Source organism: Sander vitreus, chromosome 4 (genome assembly GCF_031162955.1).
Source record: "Sander vitreus isolate 19-12246 chromosome 4, sanVit1, whole genome shotgun sequence".
Classification (NCBI taxonomy): Eukaryota; Metazoa; Chordata; class Actinopteri; order Perciformes; family Percidae; genus Sander; species Sander vitreus.
In genome coordinates this window covers 6,676,891-6,687,901 of record NC_135858.1, presented here as the reverse complement: position 1 = coordinate 6,687,901, position 11,011 = coordinate 6,676,891, and the positions used below count along the sequence as shown (strand labels likewise).

At 40.6% G+C, this 11,011-nt stretch overlaps 1 protein-coding gene across 1 annotated transcript; it reads left to right on the top strand.

Annotated features, from left to right (window-relative positions):
- The first annotated feature begins 1,668 nt into the window (after nucleotides 1–1,668).
- Nucleotides 1,669–8,571, top strand: kbtbd8 (kelch repeat and BTB (POZ) domain containing 8). Its single transcript, XM_078247918.1, has 5 exons — nucleotides 1,669–1,736; nucleotides 3,446–3,653; nucleotides 3,881–4,187; nucleotides 5,220–6,039; nucleotides 6,364–8,571. The coding sequence occupies exons 1-5, from the start codon at nucleotides 1,721–1,723 to the stop codon at nucleotides 6,825–6,827; spliced, it is 1,815 nt and encodes a 604-aa protein (XP_078104044.1). The 5' UTR covers nucleotides 1,669–1,720; the 3' UTR covers nucleotides 6,828–8,571.
- Nucleotides 8,572–11,011: the final 2,440 nt, after the last annotated feature.

Below are 11,011 nucleotides of genomic sequence, written 5' to 3'. Positions count from 1 at the left end.
TTATCAACTCCTTGAACGGATTATAGTAACTTTTAGCACGGCTTATTGTAGAAAGGCTACCGCAAGAAAAACGTGTAGATTATCAAAAAGACATTGGATCATTGATGTTTGTTTGACTGCCGATGTTAGCTAGCAGCGTTAGCGCGCTAACGTTAGCTCTGCTAGCTAGCGCGCTGCAATCATGTCCGATGGCAGACAGAATTGCAAAATAAAAAGTAAGTAAGCACATGTAAACAAAGACAGTCAGTAAGGATTTGGGTAAGGAACCGGAGGGTTGCTGGTTCAAGTCCCCATACGGACCATAGTATGGTGGTGGACTGGTAGCTGGAAAGGTGCCAGTTCACCTCCTGGTCACTGCCAAGGTGCACCAAACCCCCAACTGCTCGGGGCGCCTTTCCATGGGCAGCCTCCTCACTCTGACATCTCTCCATTAGTGCATGTATAGGTACTGAGCATATGTGTGTAATTCAGGCCTGTGTGTAATGTGTGTAGTAACAACAGAGTGAAAACATTGTAATTTCCCCTTGCGGAATTAATAAAGTATACATTATTATTATTATTATTAACTGTGCATTTTAACATAATTTTTGACTATCATGATAGGGGAAACAATGAATTATGTAACTAGAAAGACACCAAGAATTCTGAGAAAACTTACTTTAATGCTGAGCCAAAGGGCCATTATAAAAAGGTGAGGTGGTATTACAAATGAAATCGGATATTTATCTCTGGAGAAGCAGACATTTCCAAAATGCAGTAGCAATAACTTTTGAAAATTAGAGATTTATGCAAATTTGACTAATGGCTGACAAGCACTATTTTCTGAGAATGGCTCAGAATCTGAGTGATCTAGGCATCTAGATTTGGGGTTTAGTTTCATGATGTTGTGCTATTCCTAGAGCAGAACTCCTTAGCTCACAATAGATTAACACAGACTTTATTTTTTAGCAATTCATTTTTTTAGGGGTGCCGGGATCAAGTTTAAAAAGGGTTCAAATCGCCCCTGTCATAGGAATTGAGTCCTCTGTGTGCTTTCTATTTTAATACACAAGAAACCGGTGTTTTAAGCTTGACTTACTATACTGCACTAAGTGGAAATTGCTTATTGCAGTCCAAAGGCCAATTAAAAGACTGTACTGTGCAACCATCGATTGTAAAAGTGTATTGGTGAACCGGATGCTCTGTCCATTAATATTTACAGTCTATGTGTACAACAAAGCACCCAGTCATTATATAATATAATTATTAAAGAAAGTTTGATTTGATTTTGTTGCTCACTTTATTGTTTTAACTAATACTCAATTTTTTTTGTTTAACCTTCTCACCTATATGACTAAGTATATAGGGACAATACAGCCTATGCAAAGAAAATTGATTCGGCTACCTCCAGTGCTCCAACATATTTATAATACTAGACAGCTCAGGTCACTGCACTCAGAGTGCTTCCTCTCTGCTATGGACTACTCTGTATCCACCTGTTCCACTCCAGATGGGCTGCTTTGACTTTTTTGGGTCAATTATATCGAGTGAAGTCTGTAATTCTGTTGCTGTGAATAATTTGCCCATAGGGCTACCAACTTGTTTTTCCTATTTCAGACGAAAGTAATATGATTGGCTATGAGATCCGCGATTCTCTTGTGATTGGTTGTTCCTTGTTTCCGGGGCCCCACTGAGCCCTCACTGACGTTTCTCGAGTCTGCCCCGAGATAGACTGGAGAGAATGGCTGCCAGTGGAGGTTAGCAAAATCTTCCTTGTTTTGTGTAGTAATCGGACTTAAATAACGCCTTTTAAAGTTATAATTTGTGTGTTTGTATGTTCGTTGAGTATAGTCTTTTAGACTAATGGAAATAGTCGTGACATGTTGCATCCTCGTTAAAAGAGGTCAGGCTATAACGACTCCTCAAAAGTGTTGGTTATCGTTAGCCTCGCTATGCGGCTAATGTTAGCTGTCTGGCTAACTTTCGGCCGGTTAGCCTGCTATCCACAGCTGATTGAGTAAACACTTGTTTATTACAAGAAACAGCCATGTGGTGGTTATAATTGCGGCTACCAGTAGAAATGCACTAGACATTGCGTTAAATAATATTATGTTCCTCTAAAATTGAAACTTTAGTGCTGAAAGCATTTAAGTTTGTATCGCCATTTATATCTCGCAATGTTGTATCAAAGAAAGCTTGCTAACATTAGCTCGGTGCCTAGCTGTCTGCTAAAAGTTAAGCTTGCTTGTCAACTAACTTAGCTAACGTGATAATCAAATATTCCGACGAACTATTATACACTATTAAATACCGTTAGTTTGTATTCTTCCAGTTCAATTAGCCACCCACACAGTTACTACAGTCGCCGGGAAATGGTTTGGGATGTTAGCAAGCTAGCTACCACCTTGCGAGATAGTAGTTTTCTATTCACTCATAGCGTGCCTTTGTCCTGTCAAGGAGTTAGCGTCATACAACACGAGGTATTTGTTTTTGTTTTAGTTTGTGTACCTTAACAGCTGAAAATACAAGACTGTAGTGAAACAGTACAGAAGGCATGACGTTGGACTGCCACTTGTAACGTTATAACTTGCCATAACACGCCTGACGAGGAACAAGTTTACTTTGCTATAGGTAAACTGAATCCACGAGTATAGGCTCACATGTTTTTCGTATGTTCAGTCGGTCAGTGAGAACATGAACAACTTTGGCCCAAAGTAAGAAACAATCAGATGAAGAAAAAAAGAGTAATGCAGATGAGACGTTTTTGTAGTTGCTACATTGATCAATATAATTGGACTAAATATACTCTTCGCTCATGCACGATCTATTTGAGACCAGAATACATAATGTACCTTTCTCAGTAGAAATTGTCTCAGTGACCGTATTAATTTACAGTAATCCTTTTTGACAAAAAGTTTGGTGTATCACTATTGTGTCAGTCAAATAGTCACCTTTGCGACATATCAAACTCTGCCATTTGTTTAATCTTGTGTTCTGTTAAAATGCATGGCTGTACAGGTTTATTTTTTAGCTTTGCATTAGACTGCACACCTATATAAAGTGAATTAATATATTGAGTCTGTCAACAGGAATAATTGTTTGTGACCCTCTATCAAATCACTTCTTCTTAAAGAGTAGCTACAGTAACTAGCTCTGAGGTACTGCTGTTTAAAACTAAAAGAACAGAGATCTTTTTTTGTAGTTTTTACTAATTATAAGATAAACTGTTAGCGTTTCTGCTGACCTAAAAGTGTAACACTTATTTTGTTGCATTTCTATGTTCTTGAAATTAATAATAAAATATTGGTCAGTATTTTGTCATTTCATCAAGAATAGCATTATCGCAGATATACTCTGAAATATTGTGATATAATTTAGGGGCCATATCGCCCACCCCTAATGTCTACACCGTTTCCAAAGGCGCTATCGTGATGTTTTTCCTCTCTCTTTGTACTGTGTTGTTCAGAGGTAGGGAAGCTGTTACAAGTACAAAATGGGACACCTCCAAGCACCAACTACAACGGGGTAGATGCTGTTCATGCCTGTAACATCCTTCAGCAGCTCAAAGCTTTGTATGATGAAGCACAGCTCACAGACATTGTCGTAGAAGTGGACCATGGCAAGACTTTCGCATGTCACCGGAATGTCCTTGCAGCAATTAGCCCGTATTTTAGGTGGGTAATGTTGGATGTTTACAAATATTTATATGTTCACAATTAAGTAGCCAAAAACATAACTTGGTTCAAGAGTCAGCTTGGTAACGGGTTAACTGATAAATGTTACAATATTCAGATCAAACTTCCTTGTCAAGTTTTAGCATGTTTGAATCATAATGCAGTTGTTGTGTGAGAACTGATTAATATAGTTCTAACATTTGTGTTTTCTCTACCATCACCACCAGGTCCATGTTCACCAGTGGCCTTACAGAGAGCAGCCAGCGTGAGGTCAGAATTGTTGGGGTGGAATCTGAATCCATGCACCTTGTCCTAGACTATGCCTACACATCCAGGGTCATGCTTTCTGAGTGCAATGTCCAGGCCCTGTTCACTGCAGCCAGCATTTTCCAGATTCCTGCCTTGCAGGACCAGTGTGCCCAGTTCATGATCAGCAGACTGGACCCCCAGAACTGTATTGGGGTCTACATGTTTGCTGATGCCTATGGACATCAGGAGCTGAGGGAACGCTCACAGGACTACATCCGCAAGAAGGTCAGTTTAACATGAGAACAGGATTGGTTTCTTAAAGGAAAAATCCGGTGCAAAATGAACCTAGGGGTTAATAACACATGTCCGAGTTCGACCGTTCTCTGGGATATGTTTTCATGCTAATCGAATGTGGCCAGTTTTATCGCAAACTACCTTATAACTCTAGTCGTCGGGGCAGAGGGTAAAGTAAAAAGAAATCGCTATTTCTATACCACTAACAGGGCTCTAAATAGCACCACACTTCCACGGTAGCATAATGAGGGTCCCTACATGTAAACCGAAGCATTAAGAACTTTGTAAGTGTACAGACAGTTTATTAAAAAGATAGTACAGTTCACGTATACAGGCGGGCGCCATCTTGGGAAAAACAGTCACGACCAGACGAACTCCGTGCAACGTGAGCTGAACTGTCACTTGAAATCTCCCATGGTCCGTGGTTTCTCAATGGGTCGATAGGAATTACGTTTGTGAAATGTAATTACATGGAAATGCATGAATTATATTTATTCAAATGTATGCACAGCGTTCCACTGGTTGGACTGTTTTCCCAAGATGGCGCCCGCCTGCATACAGTATGTGAAAGGTACTGTCTTTATAATCTATCTTTTTAATAAACTGTCTGTACAATGCTTCCTCATTATGCTACCGTGGAAGTGTGGTGCTATTGAGCCTTGTTAGTGGTATAGAAATAGCGATTTCTCTTTACTTTAGCCGTGCCCCGACGACTAGCGTTATAAGGTAATTAGTGGTTTGCGATAAAACTGGTTACATTCAATTAGCATGAAAACAGATCCCAGAGAGCGGTCGACTCGGTACACGTGTTATTAACCCCTAGGTTCATTTTGCGCCGGATTTGTCCTTTGACAGTTATTTGCATTGTGATTTAATGATTTTGCTTACTGCTACCATATTCCACTTTTCATTTAAAAAAACAACCCTCAAAGACTTGTTTTATTCTGGCCTTGTAACAGTGCTTCCTTTGTTACGAGTGTGTTTGGTTGCTAAAATCTGAAACATTTTATGTTTTTGTGGTAGTTCTTGTGTGTGTCATGGGAGCAAGAGTTCCTCCAGATGACCAAGGAGCAGTTGGTCAGCATTTTGAACAATGATGACCTCAACGTGGAGAAAGAAGAGCATGTCTATGAGAGCATTGTCCGGTGGCTGGAGCATGATCTTTCTGGCCGTGAGGCCCACCTAGCTGAGGTTTTTTCCCAGTGCATTCGTCTGCCCCTGCTGGATGAGGCCTTCCTCAGTCGGATACCTGCCCCTTTTGCTTGTGCCCTATCCCTGTCGAAGGACCCTGCTGAGGCCAAAGCTCGCCTCACTGGCACCAACGGTTGCCCACAGCGCCTGGGTATGACCGCTTCTGAGATGGTCATCTGCTTTGACGCCGCTCACAAACACTCAGGGAAGAAGCAGACGGTGCCTTGCCTCGACACAGCCACAGGAAGAGTGTTCAAGCTCTGTAAACCACCCAATGATCTCCGGGAGGTCGGTATCTTGGTGTCCTCGGAGAATGACATCTACATTACCGGAGGTTACAGACCGAGCAACAGTGAAGTGTCCATAGACCATCGGGCAGAGAGTGACTTCTGGCAGTACGAACACGCAGGCAACCGATGGCTTCCACGTGCACCTCTGCTGAGAGCGAGGATAGGCTGCAGGCTTGTGCACTGCTGTGGGAAGCTTTATGCACTGGGAGGCAGAGTATATGAAGGTGATGGGCGAAATGCATTAAAGTCAGTAGAGTGCTACGACGCCAGGGACAACTGTTGGACAGCAGTCAGTCCTATGCCAGCGGCCATGGAGTTTCACACTGCTGTGGAGTACAGGGATCGCATCTATGTCCTCCAAGGTGAGTTCAGGTTGGGGTTACTTTATTTGTACCCGTAGGTAGATTTGTTCTGCAGCAAGAGTATAACATCCATCATAACACACAACTACGAAAACACCAAAAACTGACAAGTACTTAAAATGTAATGTAGTAATACTGCTTATATGAAACTATGCAATGTCTACAGTGGGCTGAAGTTGATGTGATAATGTCATATTTCTCACTCATTCAAAATATTCTGAAAATATGTACAATATTTGACATTTATATGACAAACCTATATGACAAAGTATGTTAAAGCAGTTGACCACAGCTCTAAATAACTTTTCTTTTTGTTTTCTGCAGGTGAATATTTCTTTTGCTTCGATCCCCGTAAGGACTATTGGAGTCATCTTGCACCGATGACAGTCCCTCGGAGTCAGGGTCTGGCTGCCTTGTATAAGAACTGCATCTACTACATTGCCGGCATCTGCAGGAACCACCAGCGCACCTTCACTGTGGAGGTCTACGACATTAAGAAGAGCACATGGAGCCGCAAGCGAGATCTGCCCTTTGACCAAGCCACAAGCCCGTATATAAAGGCCATGCTGCTGCAAGGCAAGCTACACCTGTTTGTACGAGCCACACAGGTGATGGTGGAGGAGCATGTGTTTCGCACTAGCCGCAAGAACTCCCTTTACCAGTACAACGATGAAGCAGATGTATGGACCAAAGTTTATGAGACACCTGACCGCCTCTGGGATTTGGGTCGCCATTTTGAATGTGTCGTGGCCAAACTTTACCCACAATGTCTACAGAAAGTGCTTTGAGGTAGCTGGTTTTTGTAAACCAATCTATAAGGCAGAGGGAGTAGTGTGTCCTGCCTGCCTTGTGCCTGGTGTTACCTTGGGTTTGCACCGCAAGGACCATTTTGGGTTAAGTCTTAAGTCGTTCAAACTTTGGTTCAACATGATCAAAATGGGGGTGCTTTTAAAGCTTGCAGTATTTTTTTTCCAGACAGCACCAACTACCCACACAGATGCTTGTTTAAAAAACATTACAATGAATCATAAGTGCAATTATCCTATTTTTTGCTTGTTGTTGAGCCATGTTCTATTTTTGTTTTAGATACATATAAGTAAGGATTTTTACAAATCATAAGCATGCGAATGAGGGTATTGGCAGGATAAAAGTGCCCTCTGGAGATATGGATGCTATGTGTCAGTATAAAGTGAAAATCTCTCTATATATATATAAATGACTATATAAACTATGTATTCATACGGGTAAGATGAGTACTATAGCTCATTAGTAGGTTGCTGGCTCTGAGGCTTTTGTGTTTGTGTGTGTTTTTACTATTTTTTCTGTTTTCAAGTCTTTCATCTTATTTTATAGACAGGTTTTGAAGTGTGCTTATGATTTACATTACCTTAGTGTTTTTGAAGCTTATATGATATATTAAGGCCCCTCTCTTCCTTCACATGCGTCGGTGTGTCAAACAATACACAAGTGTGGCTTCCGAGCTATTTTTAAGTTTTGCTTGAGATTTCAGTTGCATGGGGGGTTTATACCTCCCACTCTTTGAGTTGGCATCCATTTTGTGTCACATGTGAAGACAACTTAAGTGAAATGTTAGAATACTCACTCTCCACATTGGAGAAACAAGGACGGAGTCAAATTTGTGTCAACACTAAGTGGAACGTTCAGACCAACTAACAGGCTTACCTCAGAAACTTCCGATATGTTTGATTAGGAGAAAAGGGACATTTCAGGCCATAGTGTTGATTAAGCAACTGTGTGAAAAGCTCAGTTAAGCATCGAGCTCTGTTGAGGTTGTTTTTCGACATTGGATTAATAATAATTTGAAAAAGGTTGAAAGAACCTTCCTCTTAAATGCCAAAAAAGCATTTGAGGTCTTGTTATAGTTGATCTGGACATTGAACAGAATTGTGTGGTAGCAATAAGTCATGGAACTGTGATTAGGCTATATTACGTTATATTACCTTAGTAAAAGTGCATTCATTGTTTTGTGTGCTTGTCTCTGCTAGTGAAAATCATGGTAGTTCCAATGATTGTGTGGCTGTTGCATGGGTGCAGGCTTGAAGTGATGCGTAATTTAGTGCAGATCATTTGGGATGCCAATGTGCCTGTGGCTTGAAAAGGGACCTCAGAATCAAAAACTGTTCCTCCTGATGAAGAATATCTGAAAAGTCTTACTCAGCGTTGCACTGAATCACTCTCCACTTCAGCAGTCCTTAACTGCAAACTTTACGGAAGCACCCTCGTGAACAAGTAAGGGTGCCTCGGGTTGTGTGCTAATTCATCTAACCATGAGCCATACATCCGTCTTTACACGCCATCACACAGAGGACACAAGTTGTTGGTGCTGCTTTTTGTTTTGTTGACAATCTTGTATAGAAGAATTAATACAACCACTGAGTGGCGTTCCTTGTGAAAGTGGGACATTTTCAGTGCCGTCAATTTCCTCATGCAGGTTCCTGTGTCATCTTTGCACTACACATTTCTCTTGTATTTTATCTTAAAGAAGAGTACCTATCACACAAAAAAAATATATAGCAATCATCTAAGAGATTTACATGGAAATTAACACCAGAAGAGTCACATTCAGTAAGGACTTGAGGATATGATGTAACTTCTCCAAGAGAAGATCCACTGTTGACTGACTTGGGAGCTCATTTTGAATTGACCCTGCTTGAACAATGCCCTCAAAACAGCCCTCGCAGAGTGTGAGAGATGGTTTGAGCTTCATCCACATGCCTACAGATGGCCATTTGAGAACCAGGAACAGAGAACTCTCAGGATTTCTACTGATACACAGTACTGTATTTTAATTTTTTTGTTATGTGTAATATACTGTACTATAGGTTTGCTGTACTTGCACAGTTTTTTAAACTTCTTTTCAGTTTCTTTTATAACTTGAAAAAAAAATAGATGTGATTTTCTTTTTGTTGTCTCCAGTGGCTGTTTTTTTTCTTTCTTTATGTACTTACCTATTTAGTTATGGTAGAGTAATCCCGCTCTGTTGAGAAAAAATGATTACCCGCACGAGTGATATTTTGTTCCCCCCCTCCCCCCCAGTAGTACAGTAGTATTTTTTTTTTGTAACATCTCACCGAAACTAAGCATTACAGATCAAGTAACTACATTGTTACATCACGTTTTAAACACCAGTCATATAATACAACAAGCTAAAAAAACAGATTTCTTTGTTTAAGAGTCAGTGGCCCTGGGCTGCAATACAGTTTGGTCATTTACATGCATCACTTATGGGTGCTATTCTATTGTGTTCATTGCTTTTCTTTCGCTGGTTTGTCCGTTTTGGGTTTCGGGTTATAGTGGTGGTTGAGCTCAACTGTGAAATTCACATTGCACATAATTTGAAAATAAAATTATTAAAAGTGAAATGTGTTAATGTATTCTCCACTGTTAACATTATAACATTATTTTTGTCACACTCCAGTCAGTTGTCGCAGTCAGACATGTATTGGGTGAAAAAAACACTCAACCCACTGTGAACCCACAGTAATGTAGGATTTTGTAACCCAGTGTTCCAGACCTTTTTCCTTAAGGGACTACTGTCATTGTGACACGTTGTGATTTTTTTTTGATTTTTTTTTTTTTAACCGTACAGAACAAGTGATAAACTTTACAGTTAAACCAAATAGTGAATGCAGTGACTGCAGGAAGCCAGAAGAAATGAGCGTTTTTTGGATGAATTGAGCAGATTATTTCTGGTGAATATTACATCAGATGAGTTTTCCTGTTAATACATTTTTTTAATTTGACCTTTATTTAACCAGGTAGGCTGTTGAGAACAGGTTCTCATTTGCAACTGCGACCTGGCCAAGATAAGCGTAGGCGTGCAAGACAACAAATAGTTTCACATTCAATACAGTACAAGAACATACGCGTCATCAGACCTGAAGTCGCCATGTTGGAGGTACTCCGCATCACAACAAAGCACAGGCACTGAAGTAGATTCCGAACGGCGTCAAGTAAAATGGTTCCTTGGTACAACCGTGTTTTAGGTTGTACCAATAGGTCAGACTGAGAAAAACCATTTGGAATATTATCGACTTCCAAAAGTTATTAAAAACCAGGGAGAGGAATGCCAGAAGTTATCAGAGGAAAGGAGGCGCTTGTGGTTGGCAAAGCTCAACCAGGACCTACGAGGGAAAACTCTTTTTTGTTCGATCTTTGAAATGAAAAAATAAACTATTGAGAGTCACTTGGCTACACCTTGAGTATCACAATGATATCATACAGTTAAGGTTAGGTTGATTAAAGACATTGCATTACTTACTTTGGCCTTCACAACACATTGGTCGTTAATGACTTGGTACTGCGTCTCCCTCACCCATCCACACATCTGGTTATAAGCCTCCAAACTTTTGTAGGATTTAAGGTCTTCCGCTGTGTATGGGCTCGGCGAGAAAACCAGGTAGTTGACTAGATCGGGATATGCAACTGAAGGAAGAATCACCGGGTCGCCATGGATCCAAGAAGAGGGAGCCAACTTGTAGGGATCTGCACCGCCAGTAAACTGTAATTTCTCAAAATATCGCGCCTTTTTTGTGGTCCAAGTCCTTCCATGCCTTTGCATCTTGGACACATTTTGATGAGCTTTTCTAATGTTTAGACATAAAGTATTAAAGTATCCAAAGTGCACAATACTCCATTCAGTTGTTTACACCGAGTGCCTCCAATATGGCCGCGCATCCAGATTACCACCCCGAACGTGACGTCGGTGAAAAACCCCCTCTATATGCTACATAAAGTGTAGAATAGTGAGGTGTAAGTAAGTCAATGGATGTGCAATATACATGAACAGAGAGTCTATATCACTGCTGAGGTGGTGTAAAGAGTCAATAAACAGTTAGTCTAGTGGTCTAGTTAGTGAAGTAGATCAGTTATAACTAGGGCTGTCAAAATAAGGCGTTAATTTCGATTAATTAATCTGAGAACAAATAGTTAACAAAAATAACGCAGATTA

What these genes read in the sequence shown, in the direction of transcription:
- kbtbd8 (XM_078247918.1), top strand. An exon ending in AGGACTACATCCGCAAGAAG is followed by an intron (nt 4,188 to 5,219) that starts GTCAGTTTAACA and finishes TTTTTGTGGTAG; the next exon opens with TTCTTGTGTGTGTCATGGGA. An exon ending in TCGCATCTATGTCCTCCAAG is followed by an intron (nt 6,040 to 6,363) that starts GTGAGTTCAGGT and finishes TGTTTTCTGCAG; the next exon opens with GTGAATATTTCTTTTGCTTC.